This window comes from Meles meles, chromosome 6 (assembly GCF_922984935.1).
Source record: "Meles meles chromosome 6, mMelMel3.1 paternal haplotype, whole genome shotgun sequence".
In the NCBI taxonomy this organism is placed as follows: domain Eukaryota; kingdom Metazoa; phylum Chordata; class Mammalia; order Carnivora; family Mustelidae; genus Meles; species Meles meles.
Window position 1 is genome coordinate 132,347,698 of NC_060071.1, and position 19,765 is coordinate 132,367,462.

Below are 19,765 nucleotides of genomic sequence, written 5' to 3' on the forward strand. Positions count from 1 at the left end.
CACTGGTTCAGCTTAATGCTGTGCTCTGCCAAACTGCTCTCCTGCCTAGCCACTAAGGTGGCTCCCCCCAACTTCACTTTCATTTTAATGTGCCATACAGAAAAGCAACCTAAAAATATACCCCCAGTTCTGAAGCATATAATCTGTAAACTACAGGAACAGGCAGATCATTTCCATTAGTTTCTTATGTAGCAAAAACCACAATTTGCCCCCAAAGCGTGTAATTATATTCAAACTCTGAAAGACTGTCTCAGAAAGAGTTGAAATTCATAGTTTGGGGGAAAGTCACTCAAGAGTATACACAGTTATATTCTAATGGGGGGTGGTGGCAGAAATATTTCAAAACAATAAAAAAGGGAGGGTGATATCTGTTGCTTAGAAAATACGGCTTGATGGTTGCTAGGAGTTTTCTGTTCACATAGCCACTCCATAGCTGGTAAGCAAGAGGTGGGGACTGGGTCAAAGGACATGTCTTTGGACAATATCTCAGCTGTGGCTTCCAGACGGGAAACAGAAAGGTAGGTACATAGGCCATCTTCCTCTGCTTTCTAGAGAGTGAGACCCAACTGGGACAGGCAATGTCTCCCTACACACAAACCTGAATCTGAGTCCTTTCCCACACTTGGGTCTCCCATACAGAGGAAGCCTTCCAAACACCTCAAGAAAGCCCACCTCTTAGCACAAAGCCCGGCACCTATTAGAAAAATGTACATGGAATGATAGTTTTTTACAGAAGCCCAGAGAAGTCCTTTCCAGGCAGAATCTAATCCTACAGGACTTAATCTGGTTAAAAGAAAGTTCAATCTGTAGAAAGAGAGATGGGACACAATGTTGTGATCTGAGAAAGGGTCTTGAAGGAGTGAGAAGCCGGTCCTCCCCCAAAGGAGTGAAAAGAGGATGGTGGAGTTGAAGTCATATTGCCTAACTCCCCACCAACTCTGATACTGACTGGATGCCTATAGCCAACTCCAAACGTTGGTTGTCTGTAATATAACAGGGTCAGACAATCCCCAAACTCTATAAACCTATTGGTATGCTTCTGAGAACTACATGACTTCCCCTGCCCTTCGCCTCTTCTATCAATGATTCTCCCTCCTCTCCTAATAAACAAGAAGCAATCATGAGGCACCTCGTTCAGTCATTGACTCATTCACTCAAAAAACATGTATCAGTGTAGATGTTTCATTGGTCTGCTCCTTCTAATGAGTATCTCCTTGGGTCAGAATGGGTTCAAACAGACTGATAAACATTCAAACACTTGTTATGAACTGGACACTTGTAGATGTTTTGCAAAGGTGTGCCAACTACATTAATCAAAATTTCTCATTATCCTGTATGCCTTATTCCCGACAAAGGAGTTTGCTGCGTTTGCTTCCTATCTCATGAGCTAAGCAACTGCGTGGTATAGCAGAAAGGCTCAGAACTTTGTGCACAGAGCTGAGTTTGAATCACGGCTCCATCACCGTAGTACCTCGGTCGAGATGCATAAACTCTCTAAGTCTCATTGCTTTCATGTATGAGATGGCGGTAACCTTATGAATACTAGAGGTTTGTGGGGATTCAATGGAATCATATATGTAAATTATTGGAGGAGTGCATGGCACCCAGGAGGTTATGAAGGTCTATGGTCCGAGCAAGTCACTCAAAACTCTAACAGAAGTAGACATAAACCACTTGCTCTTTATAAACTCTGCTGGCATGCTACCCTCTGCTCTGATATAGTTGAACACAGCAGAGCATTTTTAACATTACACAGAATTCCTTTCTAGGGCTGATAAGATGCATTTAAATGAAGGGTGCGTTTCTTCCCGTTGGACAGTGGGCTTTCTCAGATCACAGTGTGCCTTTCTTGCACGTGATGCTGCTTCTGTCAGAGGGGAAAAGAGAAAACCTGGTTGCGGTTTTGGCATGGGTTTGGCATCCAGAAAACAAACCTATAAAAAGCCTGTGTAACATACACAGTGGCATGTTTAAAGGCGTACGGATTGGGGAAGCATGCGGTCTTTGTGTCGAGAACCATTTGAAGAGATCATCTCACTGGACCCACTCATTGTACGAATGAGGAAGAAAAGAAAAAGCCAATTTTTCCTCAATGGCAGTGTAAAGGCACATATGCACTCCATGGCATTCAGAAAACTCTAGGTAAAAGAAAGAGGGGGCCCCTGGGTGGCTCAGTGGGTTAAAGCCCCTGCCTTTGGCTCAGGTCATGATCCCAGGGTCCTGGGATCAAGCCCCGCATTGGGCTCTCTGCTTGCTGGGGAACCTGCTTCCTTCTCTCTCTCTCTCTGCCTGCCTTTCGGGCTACTCGTGATCTCTCTCTGTCAAATAAATAAATAAAATCTTTTAAAAAAGAAGGAGAAAAAAGAGGATAGGTTCATAGATGAAGATACTCCATTGTGTGCTTAAATGTTAAAAGACTAATGTGACTTAAAAACAAAATGTCATACCCAAAGTCACAGAGTTTGTCAGGGAGAAAATTTAGGCGTGACATCTATGGCCCAGTATAAGGTTCTCTCAAGAAGAATTCTGGTTTAAAATCGGGTCCCACTAATTCACCTCTAAGCAATCCAGCACCTCCCCAGCTCCCACCTCCTCTATAACTTTGAGTCCTAGTGAGTAGAAGCACCAGAAGGGACATCTAAAGAAATCCTCTATTTCCAGATCTAAAAATAGTAGTCCTAAAAAGACCTGTCTTTTTCTTAGTATAAACCAGATTACAGATTCAAGTTTCCAATGGGTGCTAAGCATCGTATAGGAATGTTTAAATTCAGCAGACATCTTCCAGAAGCATGATCCAATTATGTATTTCCAAAATGATCTCAGAATATATCTTAGGGGCCTCTCCCCTTTTATTTCACTAGATTTCTCAGCTTCTAAACAGTTTGCTACTTGTCATCTCAGGCTACATTTTGCCTGGCCTGGTTTTTTCACATGTTATCAAAAAGCACAAGCTGACCACACATGCTATCTTCTTTTAGTGCCATAAACAAGGAAATGCATATCAAACCTGTCTCCCCTTGGAGGCAAAAAGTGTTGCTGTAGATAAGAAAATGAGGAGAAGCGGTACATGCACGCTCCTTAACCTCAAACTACCAACCAGTAGCCATGCAACACTGAAGCTCAATTTTGTACCGGGAACACAAAGAGAGTTGTCATAAAAATAGTTCTCAGGGCATATTTAATCTCTACACAGTACTTAGCAATGTAGCAAGCACAACTTGTTTAATTTCTTCATAATTCTGTGACATCTGGGTGGCATTATTATTGCTATTCTCAGTTTAGAGATGAAGAAACTGAGTCAACATCAAGCCTCATGACTTATCCAAGATCACAAAGTTCCAAAGTGACAGGAAAAAGACTGAGAACTAATTCTTCCAATTCTAAACCTTTCCGTTCATTGTTCCCATGTCCACTACCACCGCGCTGCCCATTTCCGTCATTCACCTGACAGCCTCATGAGCATGTGTTCTCTCAAAAGTCACTTTTCAAAAGTATCTGAATACGGCAACAAAAACAAAATGAAAGAAAACAACACTCAAAAAACTCATTCCACACAGAGCTTGGGATTTCTTGGGATGCATTGCTCGGGATTTACAGCAGTCACGTTGCTTGATGATCCTCATACATTCTCTCCCCAAGCCTCATGACATGTCATGATGCAGACAGACTACCTCCTGTTTATACGTGAAGATGAACTTTCAACAAAATAAAAATCCAACAGAAAAATAATGAAATTGATACTTTGTTAAAAGGACATATTTTTCAGCTGCTAAAAAAAGTGGGAGTTAATACTGATTTCACCCTTTATTTTTTTCCCCTGAAGGGTGAGATGTGAAGGGAGTTGGTGATGTGTGTCTCAGGAGATGAAAAAATGGGAAACTGTGCTTTACGAAGGAAGGAAGTTACTGGGTGGGCAGGGAGATCTGGCCTGGAATGGCAGCAGGTCTAAGGAGAGAGAGTCTTGGGAGTGTAGACAGTGCAGTCTGTCTGCAGAGCACATGGCTAGAGTCCAATGGAACCAGTTTACAAACAGAACTAGGTATAGACTGGGTCACACAAGATGAACTGACAAGAAAGCAAACACAAGGTTGAACTAAACCTACTGGTATTGTTTTCTCCCAATAAACAGATTTTTCCTCTTGAGGCACTATCTCATCAGTTTTATAAATTATTACCACTGTCACTGAAGGTTTTATATTTCCACTGGGAAAGTCTGAGTTTAGCAGAGATTCACTGAATAGTACATTTTTATGTCTTTCCCAGTGACTGTGTCCTAGGGGAGGAGGAGGAGGAGTGTTAATGGGCTGAATTGTGTCCTCCCAAAACTTGTATGTTGAACCCTAAACCGAAATACTTTCGAATGTGACCGCATTTAGAGATAGTACCTTTAACAGGGTGATTGAGTTAAAATGAGACATCTGGGTGAACCTTAATCCAGTCTGACCAGTGTCCTTACTGAAGAGGATATTTGGACACACAAGGAAACATCAGAGACGCATGAACACAGAGCAAAGACCATGTGATGACACAATGAGAAGGTGGCCACCTACTAGCTAAGGAGAGAGGCCTCAGAAGAAACCAGATCTGCCAACATGCCTTGGACTTCTACCCTCCAGAGCGGTGCAAAAATAAATTGCTGTTGTCACCCAGTCTGTGATTTTTTTTTTTCCTTTTAATGGCAGCTCTAACAAACTAATAGATGGAGGAAAGTATGGGTAAGTTCAAGGTTTATCTTCAGAGAACTGCCTCCCTCTCAGATCACCCAGGGTCCTAGTGAAGCAAGCCTTCTGAGATCCACAAAATTCATTCCCTAAAATGTAAAACGGAGTATGTCACTGCTCCTAGATTCAGAATCAGATGATAAAACAAAAAAGTTCTTATTATGGAATTCCAGCCATCACCCAGTCTGGCGAAGATTTTTGTTTGTTTGTTTATGTTTTCCTGAAAGCAACTGTTTCAGTGATCTCATCTCCTGTCCCTATGATATGACAACCATCACGCCAGCCCCCCTGCCCCCACACCCCTCTCCCTGCCACAGTGATCCACACTGAAAGTACTGAAAAAATTTACAGTAGGATACTATAATTTTCCTTTGGTAATCTTTCAAGAACAAGTGAGTCTCCAGACCTACCACTTGCCAGCAAATCTGAGAGAAGAAAAACAATGCATCTAGAGGAGAGAAAGAAGGAGAAACCAATTTAATTAATTCATCACCAAGGCCAAAGACATATAAATCTTATAATTTTATCTGTCAACCAACACTATGAATTATTCAGCAAACTGAATCCCAAGAAGGAAGGGAGAGAGAATGTGGTTAGGAAGCAGCTGGCTGAGCAGAAGAAAGTGCTCAACAGATCAGAGTAAAACAAGCCTCATGGCTGGAAAAACTTAAGTGGTAGGTCTTTGTGACAATGAATGACGAGCACAGTTTCTTAGAAGGACTCCCGGCACATGCGTCACTAGCAGGACCATGACCACCACTTCTGCTGAGATGATTCAAAGAGGGCTCATTCTGCCTCCCTACACACACACACACACACACACACACACACACACACACACACACCCTGGTTTCTGAGCAGAAGAATTTCCTCTAAATACACTCTGGTGTGTTCCCTTTTAAGATTGAGTTTTACGTCTCCAAGGAGTTCCCCTGCACTCCTGCAAGTCAGGAAGGCTGGCTATTTTATGTAGGATAAACTGCAAGGCACATACTAGATTCTAGATTCTCAGAAAAGTCAGTTTTCTAAACTATTAAGTATGAAAGCGTGGTTTGTTTGTTTTTTTTTTTTAGGTAGATGCTCACTGGAGTTCTTAAAGGCGGGAGAGGAGAAAAAATATACAAACCTCCTTTATGAAACTGAAGGTTGGTAAACAAATGTATTTTTGTATTTGTATTTCCTGTACCACTAAACTACCTAAAAGCATTGACAAGCATGTTATTTAAGCACCCCCCCCCCATATTTTTACATTAGAGAAACACTTTTCTTTCATAGATGATGAAAATACTTCTGAAACTACTCTTGGCTGAACGCCACAATATCTTATGTAGATTTCTATCCTCAGCCAGGAGCACACAGCCTGACACATAGTAAATGCTCAATAAATGTTAGCTGACTATTGAGTAGGGCAGAGCATGGCAGAAAGCAGGGAGCCTGAGTGAGAGAAGGGACCAACCGAGGGGGGAAACCTACTAGATCCCACTTAAGAAGAGAGAATTCATTCTGTCTTGAGACACAGTCCTAAGAGGAGAGTATTTTGGGTGCCTCAGGTACTTGTGGTCTTAGTCTCCTGCACTCACAAAGGAGCACAGCCTTCTCTAGGCTGCCCTGGGCAGGGTGGTCTGGAGGGAGGGGTGAAAACAACTGATTAACAGGTCAACTGGAGAACTTCTGGCTTTTCAGGAAATGAGCAAGGGGAACCAGCATAAAACAAACAAACATCTCCAAGTTCAAAGAAAGTTCTTGGACCAAGGCTCTAGTTTTCCTTTTATAATGGAATGAAGGGCATTTACTCCTTTCCAGACAATGGAGACTGCCGCTTTTAACTCAGGAATAAGGTTGGCAGAAAACTATTAGTAATAACATTAGTCTCATGGTGCTGTGCCTCCATCCAAAAGATTTTTTTAAAACAATTGCTGTTAGTGAAGCCTTTGTCTTGGACTAGGAGAAAGCAAGTGTACTCCAAGTAAGAATGAGAGATGCATTAGCAAAGCTCCAAGGGGTCTTCTGATCTTTTCAGGACACAAAAGGTCACAACTTGGATGTGGGACTGGAGTCAGGGGTTGGGGCATCTCCTTGATTGCCGCTTCTCTTGTTTTCAAGCTCAAAAACATTAATTAAATATGCAAGGAGCCTACTTAATATAGATGCATTCACTCTCCAAGCCCCAAATCAATGGGATGAGACTTCAGGACTGAAAGAGGATACTCAAGAGGTGAATTCATGAGTTTTCTTATCTTAGCCATGCCAGACCCTGGGGTTCACTGCATGCCACAGCTGCGGTGGGGGAGGGCCTTTTCTGGGATCTCTAGTCATTTACTTACTTCATTCTCCTTTTCCACCACACTGAATCTTATCAGATGCAGGCTAATGAGAAACCAGACTGGCAACGAGTCAAAAAGATTCAGAAGTTACTGAACAACTGATCCTTGAAAAAATGAAGTCAACAGAAAAGAGCTGTGTTTAACCTCTGCAAGGCTCAACCCCTGTAGCCCTTTTAGCTGAAAGAGAGAGAAACAGAGACAGAGAGCAGAGAGAGAGATTGACAGACTTAGGAAGCCCTGGGACGTAGGGCTCTGCAAATACCATCACTTAACTAGTAACTGCTTTTAACTGTTTACATCCTGAACAGAAAACATCGAGACTCTGCCAGACTATAACCTCTAAGTAATGCATAATATCCATCTCCCTGCTGATCATTTACACTAATTAGCGAAATTTAGCTAATTATCACTGAGCCCTTCCATGTTTAATTATGGCTATTAGTAATCGTCTGTCTGGCTTCCTCTATCTCCCACTCCCCTCTTTTCCTTTCCCACTCTTTACAATCCTACCCCCACACCAGTCTGTCTCTCCCTTAGAAGATAACAGTTTCCATTTCAATGAAATTTCTTTTGCTTTTTGGGTGGTTGTCATTCTTTACTCTCCTTATTTTTTTTTTATTTATTTTTTTTTAAGAAAGCCTACACCAGACCCAGCGGGAGTCACAGAGAAAACAGCCCCCAGATCAAGATCAAGCATTCACTCCTTCCCACCACCCCTCTCCACCAACCTTACAAACTCTGAGCTGCTTGACAACTCGATCAAATAAAATTTAGAGAGAGCCAGAAAGAGCCAGAGTATGTGCTGGCATTTTCTCAATGTGCCTCCACTTAACACTACGGATGGTACAGAGCAGAAGCCCATGGCTAGGAGGCAATGGGAAGAACTGACATTCTAAATGGGGTCTGGATGCTATAGGTCTTCAAACTACAAGCTAGGGCAGGGGACCTCTAGTGTGGTTCACTCGTGCTGCTCCCTGGAGGGCTGCTCCTGCCATTAGGTTCTGTGATTCCTACTCTCCTTGCCACCAGAGTAGAGTGCATAGTAAACAAATACTGAAGATCCCTTCTTTGGGATTACTACAGCAGACTCCCACCTTGGTGGCAGACATTGTCCTTTCAGAGGCAGCCTGCTTGGAGCTGAAATGATTTTTAAGAGCCATAGATCTCTCCCTTCACTAGCTATGCAAGGAGGGTTGTTCGGAGCAAAACACACCATACCTGTATTGTGTGAACCAGCCTCCCAGTAAAACCTTTAATTGAAATAACATTGGTATAAATGGTAGGATCAAAGTTACTGTAATTTACACTTGGGTAAATTCTAAATGGACTCTGTCCTATCTCTTCTATCACTTCCTGTGTAGTAGCTAGCAATCTTACATGTGTAGTTTCTGAGATAGCCGGTCCTTCCTTCAGACATGAGGACAATCATAAAGCTGCCCACATGAACAATACTATCCTTTATTAATTACATTTTCTGCCTTCTTACACTCAGTTACTCTCCTCCCCGACCTTAACCACACAGGCCACTTCCCAGTAGTTCCATCAACTTCAGGCTGAAAACCTAAGGATCCCTGCTATCTACTTTCCCATGACTAGCTCCAAAACAAGGTCTGAAAAAAGGGTGAAAGCAAGGTGAATGGATATTCTTAAAGTGCAAACCCCAGCACTTATCTGGTAAGTTGCTAGCCATCACGGGGGTGGGGGGAGTGAAGGAGGCAGAAGGTTGCAAAGGGGAAAATGTGGTGTTTGTGAAGCTATGAATGAGAAAGCTAAGGACAGGAGAAACCCTTAGAGAAACTGAGGGGCAGGGGCAGAAAACACTAGACTTTAAGGGGGAAATGAACATTTTCTTCTCTCATGCACATGCGATGGATGATTTTTATCATTTTAAATTCAATTTTTTTATTATCTTCCCACCCTTGACATTACCTGAAATGCGAGTGGGTTAAGGAATCGCTATGCCCCATTAAAAGGATAAAGAGCAGAGAGACCCACCGTGCCCTCCTCGAAGGGAGACAGGGGAGCGATAGATAGAAATAGGCACTGAGTGATGCTTGCTGCCATGGAAATGGTGCTCGTGCTGAGAGTGAGACCCCGGCGAGGAAGAGGAGGAGGAGGAGGAAGAAGCTACATTAGAGGAACTCCACACAGAGCTGACGATACATCCCCAGAAGAGGGACCAGATCCCAAGCGTCCAGGCCGGCCGGCGAGGAGGGCTTCGTCTCGCGTGGATTCTCAGGTGCATGGTCAACGCACTGGACCACTACAGATGGGCAGTTTGAATTCCAGCCAGAGAGGAATAATGAAGTTCATGATGCCCAAGGGCCCATCATAGCAGCAGGAATACTTGCCCGGATTTTGGAAAGAGGGAGGGGATGAGCGCTTTCAAGACAGATGATGAATCAGTTAAAAGAAAAAAAAAAAAAAAAAAAAAAAAAAAAGAAAAAGAAAAAAAAAAAAGAAGAAGAAGGCAAAAGCTCCTCTTTCCCGGGGCTGAAATTTAGAAAGCCAAAGTCCACCCAGGTATAGCAACCCTCCTACGGAGCCCCGGAATACCACACATGTCAGGGGAGGCCCGCCGCGGCTTCCTCCTGATCTCCAGGCGACTCAACTGCACGCTCCGGGAAGCCACACAGAGGAAAGGTGGAAACGAAGAAAGAGAGGGGAGGCAGCAGGAGACCCAAGAAGGTTCAGGTTAGTTTATCCCAACATCCAGGCAGTTTGAACATTTTTTTTCCTCTTTTTCCACTTCCATGCGATGCACTGCAGAACTGCCAGGCAAAAGGGGGCTGCAGGTGGGAGAGTTCTTCGCGTGTTCCCGAAATCTCGGTGGAAGGGCGCCGAGGCTGTTAACCCTGCGCGTTCTGGAAGAGCGCCACGGAGCAACCGCTTGCGTCCTGAGTTTCCCAACTGGATGAAAAGCAGCAGCAGTAGCAACCAGAGGAAGAGAACAAGAAGGACTGGAGGGAAAGAGGCAAGGAGGGGGAAACCAGCGCGGAGCAGCCACCCAAACCAACGTGGCCCTGGGCGGAGAGAGGTGGGTGGGCGAGCAGGGAGAATGCAAGAGGAGATGCCCGGCAGGCGGCAGAAGTGGCGGAGAGGCGGGCGGGCGCCGGCAAAGTGCGCGGAACTGGGAGGCACAGGTGAAGTGAAGCGAGGAGTTGGGGAGCCAAATTCACAAATGGGCAAGTCATATGCAAATAGCGCACTCCCGAGAGCAAATCAGTGCAGCCCGAGCGCTCTGCCGAGGGACTGGCTGGCTCCGGAGGGAGGAGGGGCCCGAGCGACCCGGAATCCCGGCCCTCCCCATTCAAGTACACGCACGCTCGTCTACACCCGCGCGAGCCTCCCGCGCACACCGCTGCCCTCCCCTCGCTCCGCTCCCTCCCAGAAGAGTGAGCGTGTGTGTGCGCGGGGACGAGTGAGACCGACAGACCTACAGACGGACGCTGGGCCTTTTTTCTCTCTCTCTCTTTAAAGCACCCTCTCCCTTCTCTCGGGCGCATTAAGCCAGATTCGGATGATTAAGGCACCTTTTACAATTTGGGAAGAAAAATGCAGGCGATGGCTAAGGCTGAAGTAGCCCCAGATAGAAATAAAAATAAACCCCTTGAGTCAGCAAAAGCGCTGGAGCGGCTGCATACGGTGATGCCGCCCGCACGCTCCCCCGGGCCTGGCGGTCAGCACCGCGCGGCCACTCTCCCCGGCCCCCACCCGCAGTGGGGGAGAGGCGGGAACCCGCGTCCTGTCTCTTGACAGTGAGCGGAAGACGCGGCCTGGAGACCCCGGAGGGTGAAGGCTTTCGTGGCTGGAGGCCCTTCGAGGAGGTTCCACATCTCCTTCCCCCCTCCGTGCACAGGACGCTCTCGGAAATTCAGGTCCCAGGGGCTAGTGCCCGCGCCAGCTGTCCTGGTCAAAGAACTTCAGAAGGGGCGAGGGCTGCTTCTGCTGGCGGAAGACGAGCGGCTGGCCCGCCCTTGACTGGCCTCGGGGGCGCTGCCCTGGGTGGGTGAAGCCTCCGAACATCCAGGGAGCTGGGCACCAGAGAGCGGGGCTTTTACATCTAGGCTGAACCTGCAGGGGAGAGCGGGAGTGACAGGAAGAGGGCTGGCGCGCCTGTCCTGGCCATCTGTACCTCCAGGAGGAAGCTGACCTAGGGCTCTGCCAGAGAACAGTGACATTCTGGAGGATATGGCCTCCACCCCGCCTCCCTGTTCCCCCGCACTCTGCACGATGAAAGCAGGAGGCAAAACCCAAAGGGCAGTCCTCCTAAACCTGGGGGAGGGGAGCAGGAGGATCTTGCTAGCTTTGGTTCCTCCTTCCTTCCTTCCTTCCTTCGTATTCACCTTGGTTAAAAAAGCCCATTACATTTGGGAGGAGGCGGAGGGAATAGTACTTGATGGCTAAAATATAAACATAAACACACACACACACACACACACAGCATATATAATCATATATACGTTAAAATGTATATATCTGTCTATATATCACATATATGTGTCTATATGTCTCTCTCTCTATATATATATAATATTTAGGTGGCATTTGTCTTTTAAAAAGAGCTTATAGCAACTAGCACCTATTATGCTCCTGATTCAATCAACATTTCAAACTCACTGAGTTTGTTTGAAAAAAACAAACAAACAGGGATTAGACAGTCCTATTCAACCTTGGGACACCCTGAGGAGATGTTGAGGAAACTGGCATTTTTAACAGATAAACATAACAAAGTTATGGATGATTTGTCTTCAAGGTCAAATATCAAGTCCATTTTTGCATTGAAGGTGGTGATTTGGTATTCAGGTTCTGAAATCAGTATTTTTAAGGTTCACCGCCTCATGGTGAATGGTGCACAGTCATCCCAACTGGTCAGGCTCTCAGTTGTAAGGGTGATCTGGGATCCAAAAGCCTCCAGAGGAGGTGGCCTTCTTTCAAGGTCTTTCATGGCCTTGGGTGGTGGCCTTAAACTAGCAACATGTACCCAGGAGCACCACCGCAAGCAAGAGGGATGGTTTATGGAGACTCAATTTAAACCTGTTTCCTCCTCTGTAAAATGTGGATAATGTCTTCCCTCATGAGGTTCTTAGTAATTTTAAATGAGATAATGTGTATACAACATATGGCATAGCACTTGACAAAGAGTGGCCACACTCTTTGTTCAGTAGAAAAATAAGCTACAACTCCAAGGAGGGGAAGTATGATGTGGTTAGGGCCATATGTTATTAGTAAAAAGTCTGGAGAAACAAACAAACAAAAAACACCTTCCTACCCTAAGTACCTTTCCTAAAGCAGATGATAATTCCCTTTGAATCCAATTTTTCCTTAATTTAGTCCCTCAATGGGGTGCCTGGGTGGCTCAGTCCTTAAATGTCCCCTTCAAGCTCAGGTCATGATTCCAGGGTCCTGGCATCAAACCCCACATTGGGCTCTCTGCTCAGCAGGAAGCCTGCTTCTCCCTCTCTCACTCCCCTTCTCCCCCTGCTTGTGTTCCTTCTCTCGCTGTCTCTCTGTCAAGTAAATAAATAAAATCTTAAAAAAAAAAATTTAGTCCCTCAGATAGATTCTTACTGCCCTTTGGATGTATTCTAACTGCATCATGACCCTCTATGTACCTAGGTGACTTGGCCTAGTTCTCCAGCTCCACCTTCTGCCAGGTGACCCCTTACTCACCACTTTCTAGTCTCCCAGACCCTCCTGCTCTTTGTGTCAAGTTCCTTTCCAACCAGAAGCCTTTACATTTGTAATCCTCTAAGACAGATTTTTTCCCCAAGATTTTTATGGGACTGGTTCATTTCCTGTCACCTCCCCACAAGCCCTGTCTGGCTGTCATCTAAATGTAGCCACCACCACCCCTGACAGGCCCTTTATCCTATTACCTTGTTCTATTTCCTTCCAGGTACTATCTGCTTTCTGAAATAATTTTACCTGCATTTTTATTTTTAAAATTTATTTATTTATTTATTTATTTATTTATTTATTTATTTATTGGTATTCTAGCTCCTTAAGTTCCCTGAAATCTGAGCCTTTGTCTTGTTCTCACTATATCCTCAGTGTATTGAAGAGTGGGTAGCACATAGTAGATGCTCAGTAAATATTTGCTGATTGAAGCAATCCAGTGAATCAGTTGCCAGTCTCATTGTAACATGTTCTTATAACTGTAAGTTTCACTGACACATTGATCTGGCTTCGGTGACATCGGTCCCTAGGGACATGTATTTCCTGAATTGATGAGTTGACCACCCACCCACTTAATTTTTCCTTCTTTTCTAAATCGGCACTGAGTGTTGGAGATTCTGTGTTTGACTTCGTCCTGAGGAAGCATGGGAAGCTTAGATGGACCTTTCAATTAATTCTCTGCTAGGCAACAAAGTGAAAATAAGTCCTTAATGTGGTACAAAATCTGGAAATGCTGCTGGTGTGTCACAGCTGGAACTATTCATTTTACTTGTCATACTTATCATTTATTTATTTTCTTTTTGCAAAATGTCAAAAGAAGTCGCCGTGGATTCTGGTAAGGCTGCTTCCATTTGGGGACCTAGTTGAAAACTGAGGAGACATATCAGAAGATAAATCCAAGACTGGTTTACTTTTCTTCTACGACTCCAAAGAGATAACCCATAATTATCCTGATAAAATTCATATCCTTCTCCAATGTTTTTCATTTCTTTTCTATCCTATTTCTCTAGTCCACATATTGTTCTGAAACTTCTTTTCTAATTCTCATTCTCCTCAGGCCTGTTAGAGTTTAAATTAGGCTGATATATGAAATATATTAAATATATGTATTTTTTTTTTTAGATTTGTATCTCCATTGATACCTCCTAAACACTGCCTGTAGCTAGAGCCCAGCTGAAGGATTTGTCCCAACCTCTACTACCATCAAAAGCCCCCATCTCTCCTCCTCAATTGTCTTCTCTAGGGCCTCTTTGGGTGAGAGCATGTAGCCCCAGGTGAGTCCACGGGTAAGATACAAAAAAAGAGAAACGGATTTAAAAACGTTATGCTCACCAATGATTTAAAGTTGAAAAGTTTAAATAATTTCACAGGAACAACCACGGGGACAAACCCCCATAAAATCCTAAACGGACCTTTGGGAAACATAGGTTTCTGAGTGGAACATAGTTTTAAAAATATTAACCAAACCAACCAACCAAACAACAGCAACAAAGCCTCCAGCTGGATTTGCTTGGTTGCTAATAGCTGGGCTTCTCTATTCTTTCAGATTCTAGAATGTGCCATGACAGAGGTCCTCTCCCTGTTTCAATCTCCCCACTCCTTCCAGCACTCCAGGAGAGTGGCCCAAAACAAGGTGTGAGAATCCTTACTCAGCTGACCCTCTTTGTCTTGCTTTGTTCTGTAGATCCACTATAAAGTAGTTCGGGGAATCTTCTGGCTTCTAAAATAGGCCTTGTGATAGTATTTCTTGGCACCCGGTGCCAGGAGCCTAACGTGGAGCTGCTCTGTTGGTCTCACAATACGTTTTGTGCCTGCACGCGTCCATTCTCCCTTATACAGACTCTGACTTTCCACTTCACTGCCAGCAGGAGAAACCTGTCAAGTTGTTTGTCACGGGCCCGTCTAATATGAGTGCAGAGACATAGAGAGTCCCAGAGCAGTCTGTGTCTGCATGAGCCCTAAACCCTTAGGTGAGGGCCCTCTTTTTCTAAACATGAAGAACAGAAATCCTTACACTCTCGCGGTTCACGAAAGGTAAGTTTAGGAGGAGGAAAAACCAAACCAAACCAAACTAAAATCAAACAATAACTAAACTCTCATAATGTGAAATGAAATACAATGTCTGAAAAATGCAGGTGGCTGCTCACATGGCTAACAGTCGAACTTTGCTTTATTATATGTCAGATTTATTTATAGCCATGGAATTAATTCATCCCTCTGCTCATTTACGAAAGTGATCCTGCACAAAAGCAGATTTTGATTATATTTTCCATTTAGAGGTATAAAAGAGAAGCATTATTCTTCTAAGCATCACTTCTAAATGTATTTGATTTTAAAAAAAGATAATGGCACCCTTGCATAACTTTAGTTTACAGAATGTATATACTACTTCTCTCCCTTTAACTTAGCATTCTTATAAATATCCATACTTATTCTCTTGTCCTCCTTGTGGCTGAAATGGGGATATCAGGAGTTCGGATGTTTAAAAATTTCCTTAGGAAATTTTCCAAATTTCTTGAGTTTGAGCAATAGTGCTGGGATATCTACTTCATTAGAATTCCACACATTTCTTCAAGGATAAGAAAAATACAAAATGCTCCTGGTAGACCTTAGCCATCTTCCTTCGAAGTCCAAGTGAAACTATTTTATCATGGAAGCAAATTTTCCTTATCCTCAAGGACAGAATTCAATTAGTTACTTGTAGGGATTTGGGCATTTAAACCCCTGTTAGTCTTCACTAAGCTTACACTGGATATCAGAAATCTCAACTTCACATCCTCCGCATCGTGTAAATCTTTATCCAGTTTTAAGGACTCAAACAAGATGAATTATTGTTATACAATAACAGAATTAATAATATCATTTCTATGTTTATAAGATAATTACCAAATTAAAGATGTAGACAGCACGTTGAATGTGCATACGGATTTAGATTCAAGGCTCTGGTGCTCAAGACTTCCTAGGTTCAAAACCTGATTCTGCTTTTTTAGCTGCTTGTGAAAATGTTGACAAGATCCTTAGCCACTTTGTACCTCTGCCTTTTTATCTGTAAACTAAGAATAATCATACCACCTATTTAAAAAGTTTGCTGTGAGGGCGCCTGGGTTGCTCAGTTGGTTAAGCAACTGCCTTCAGCTCAGGTCAGGATCCCATCCAGGATTGAGTCCCTGCATCAGGCTCCCAGCTCCATGGGTAGTTTGCTTCTTCCTCTAACCTTCTCGCCTCTCATGCGCTCTCTCACTGTCTCTCTCTCACATAAATAAATAAAATCTTTTAAAAAAAAGTTTGCTGTAAGAATTCAAAAATTAATATATGTAAAATGTGTATAAACAGTGCCTGGCACATAAATTAATAATCAATAAATGGATTTATACATTGACAAAAAATCTTTTTCTCCAAATGACTCCTTTAAAATCATTCTTGCAGATAGTTTTCTCTTCTTTTTGATGCAAATCTCAAGAGGAGTGAATAAACAAAAAAGGTCCCCTGCAATTCCAAAATGTAGAATGGAAAATCCCTCCCATGTGCTGCCTGAGTCATTGCATTCTCTTTGTCCATATTTCACAGAATGAGGAGCAGCTTAGTCATGCCTTTTCTCACAAATATCCTTTGAGCCAACTCCAAAACAATAAAGCTCATCATGATCCCAGAGCCAGATAATATGAACTACTGAGACCCAGCAATGTTTTATAAGTAATAATTTTCCTGTATAGGGTGAAACCCATATCATCTCGGTCTGCTTTGGGATCTAGAAGGTCTCGCTGGCTACTTTCTCATTTCTTTATTCCTACTTTTTTCCTTTTTAATAAATAATTAACTCTAATTATTTAGCCTTCCCACTAAAAGACATCCCCTCTAAATCTTTTAATATTTTCATTGGGTTTATTGGTATTTTATTATTATTCAGTAAATGCTTTATCTCAAGGTAATGTGAATGTATCTCTAAACTAGGTTCTACTCAGTGTAGAAAGAAACAATTACTTTGGTGCATCAATTCATCTACTTCACGAACATTAAATTTTTGCTAACACAGGTAAGCTACCAAGTGAAGTCCTAGAAACTCATCAAAGATTTAAGGCCTTAGAAAGTACATAATTTAGCAGGAAAAAGATAAAAAACAAATAAAACAAACCAAAAACTCTATTCATGTATACAGCCTCCAAAATACAATGTGATACATGCTACAATAAATGCATAAATGAAGTATACAAAAGACTAGAGAATTGAGAATAGAGAAATGAATGCAGGGAGAGGAGGTACCATCAGAACTATCGGGAGGGATTCAAAGACAAGATGGCATGTGAACTGAGTGTCAAAGGACTGGAGTTCAAATCCTGTCTACTACTTTTTGGCCATGTGGCCTTGAGCAAATTCTTTTATACTCACTGACTTTCTTCCCTCTATAGTACAATTATGAAGGATCCCCACCTCACAGAATTGCTTTGCGGGTTAAATAAGAAGATATATCTGAAAAGAACATCACAAATATTCAGGTTCACTATTATTATGAACCTCAATGATTTCAAATAGTAGAGAGGTGGGAAGATAAATTATGGAGATTACCCTCGTGAGGTGGAATCCATAGAGGGCTTCCTAGAGGAGGCAAACCCTAAGCTTAGCTTTCACTTGTCACATTGGTGAAGCCTGAGAACTTCAGAAAGGCATCAACTCTTCTTTTAACTCAAAAATAGAATAAAACTAAACAGGTGCTTCATGGGATAAGGAAAGGTAACTAAAAGAAAGGAGGAGAAATGGGAAAGCGAGGGAAGGAAAACAAAGAAGGGAAAAGCAAAGGGAGGGAAGGGGAAGGAAAACTCACATGTTGGAAGCTACATTCTTTCTCTCTAGTGACAGGGTTGCCACATTTAGAGATGTCCGATAAACACCATGTCAACAAAAAGTTAAATGGTAGCATAGTCAGTCAGTTTCCTTTGTTCAGTTTCACCCATGCCATTACTTGCCAGACACTAAAATACCCATTGGATCTGATTTATAAGACTGTGGCTAATTCTGGGAACATCATCATTCACACATTCATCTCATTCAGGTATCTATCTTACTCACAGTTTGATGAAGGATACATCTAAGATAGGGGTACAGAGATCTAAAGCAATTGGCCACTTTCCCCTAGATACTATATAGTCTTAAATTTACTGAGGGAAATCTTTGAGGGGAGTAAGATGCATGTTCCCTGAACAGAAGGTACAGAGTATTATCTAAACAGCTCCAAAAATATTTCCAAGATGGGCAATAAGGGCATTTCTCAGTGGCATTGAGAATTTAGCATTTTCCAAAACTAACACTGAGGTCGGGGAATACTGTGATGTAGGTTTATGTCAGAGTAGGAGGAACGGACTGTTCTTGAAATAGATAAAACATGAAGATAACGATATATCAGCATTGATGATATCTAGGTCTTCAAAATCTACCATTTCCAGTCTGGACAGGCAGTATTAGTTGTTCTCTCCTATCTTCCGTTAACATTTGTCACATTCTGTTATTATCAGTTAGTTTTACATTTGGGTTCCCTACATGATTTAGAGAGAATCGTGCAAGAAGCTGGTCCTGTCCTAGGCTCAGACAACTTAATCTGTGGGGGAAGACAGTTTATGTTCAAGTCTCTGATCCATTCTTTACTAGCTGTGTGACCTTGGGCAAGTTACCTAGCCTCTGAAAATCTCTTTTCTCATCAGTAAAAAGGAGATCACAATACTTGTCTCCAACTTAGCACAATACTAAACAATATGAGATGTTCTGTGGAGGTGTGTGGAATAGTCCCAAGATGTGATTAATTACTATAGATGAGAACATTTTTTTCTGTATACCAAACAGAAGACTCCAAAATATGCAGCATGTCATTATAAGGAAGAACTATTCAATATTTGGAGCCATTAGAAAATTGGAAGAAGGAATGCCTCATGAGGGAGTGGGCTCTCCATCACATGAAATGTTCAAACAGCAGACATCCTTTAGCTACACTGAAGTTACAGTTTTGCAGTCAGTGAGAGGATGGAGTACATAACCTGTAAGTTTCTTTTCAATTTTGACTGAAACTTGAAACTTGAAAGTTGATTAAACTCCTTTTTCAACTTCTTTGTGTCCTTTGCTTCAGCATTTACTTAAATATGACATCCTGGGTTTATTTTGAGGCTCAAACCCAATTCCTGAATACTGCAAAAATTATAGCACACTCCTGCTTATTAAAACCTCATGCACAGTGGTAAGAAATGTGAAACTCCTATACAACGAATCTACTATTATTTCATTAGAACTTCATTTTTCATTTTTGCATGCAGTAAAAGTTGTCTCTAGACACATTAACAATTTTATGTTTCTATCTTAAATACCAAAGATTATTGTTGTTGTTTTTTTCCCCACTAGCAACACCTACATAGCTGCTGTTTCTGTGATCTAAGAGGTCATTTTTCATTGGTGAAGAAATCATTGCTATGGAGAGAGTATGTTGACTTACTTGCCCTATTGTCCTTTAACCATCCAGCAGGGACTCCTGGCAGACTGAACATAAATAAAACTAAACCTCTTTAAATAAAGACATGTATCTTGAAAATCCTGAGACAAAAAGCAGAACTACTTGGCCAAGACAGTGCTATTCCTTCTCAGGCAGGTATGGAAAAAAAAAAAAAAAAAGAGACCTAGGTATTCAGAAGACACCAAAGAAAGTTACAGAACCAAGATACAGAGACAGAGAATGACTTGTACAATATCACACAGCATTTCAATGTCAGAATAAACTGAAAAATTCCTCTAGAATGTAAATCTAGAGTCAGGTATGCTTAGCTCCTACAGCAACATCAACATAAAGTCAGATTATAAGAAAAATAATAATCCAGTAAGAAGATAACCCACTATGAGAGTGCTAATAGACACAACAAGGAGAGAATAAGGATTCTAAAAATGTAAGATAACAGAACAATTTTTTAATTCCAAAATAATTAAAATGATTAATAAATTATAGAGATCACAGAGGATAAAAAAGTTCTGACAGATAAGTGACAGATATAAGAAGTAAGTGACAGATAT

At 42.4% G+C, this 19,765-nt stretch overlaps 1 protein-coding gene across 31 annotated transcripts in view; it reads right to left on the reverse strand.

The window, feature by feature from the left end:
- NRXN3 (neurexin 3) overlaps nt 1-19,765 on the reverse strand; it is a 1,600,055-nt gene that overhangs the window by 521,255 nt on the left and 1,059,035 nt on the right. For 5 of the 31 annotated variants that reach the window (XM_046009335.1, XM_046009324.1, XM_046009327.1 and 2 more), the window contains exon 1: nt 9,041-10,174. The exons of the other annotated variants lie outside the window; for them this stretch is intronic. In XM_046009335.1, the coding sequence (XP_045865291.1) occupies nt 9,041-9,290 (250 nt within the window). In that variant the 5' untranslated portion in view covers nt 9,291-10,174. Of the gene's footprint in view, nt 1-9,040; nt 10,175-19,765 lie in introns of those variants that run through there. 31 annotated transcript variants of the gene reach the window in all.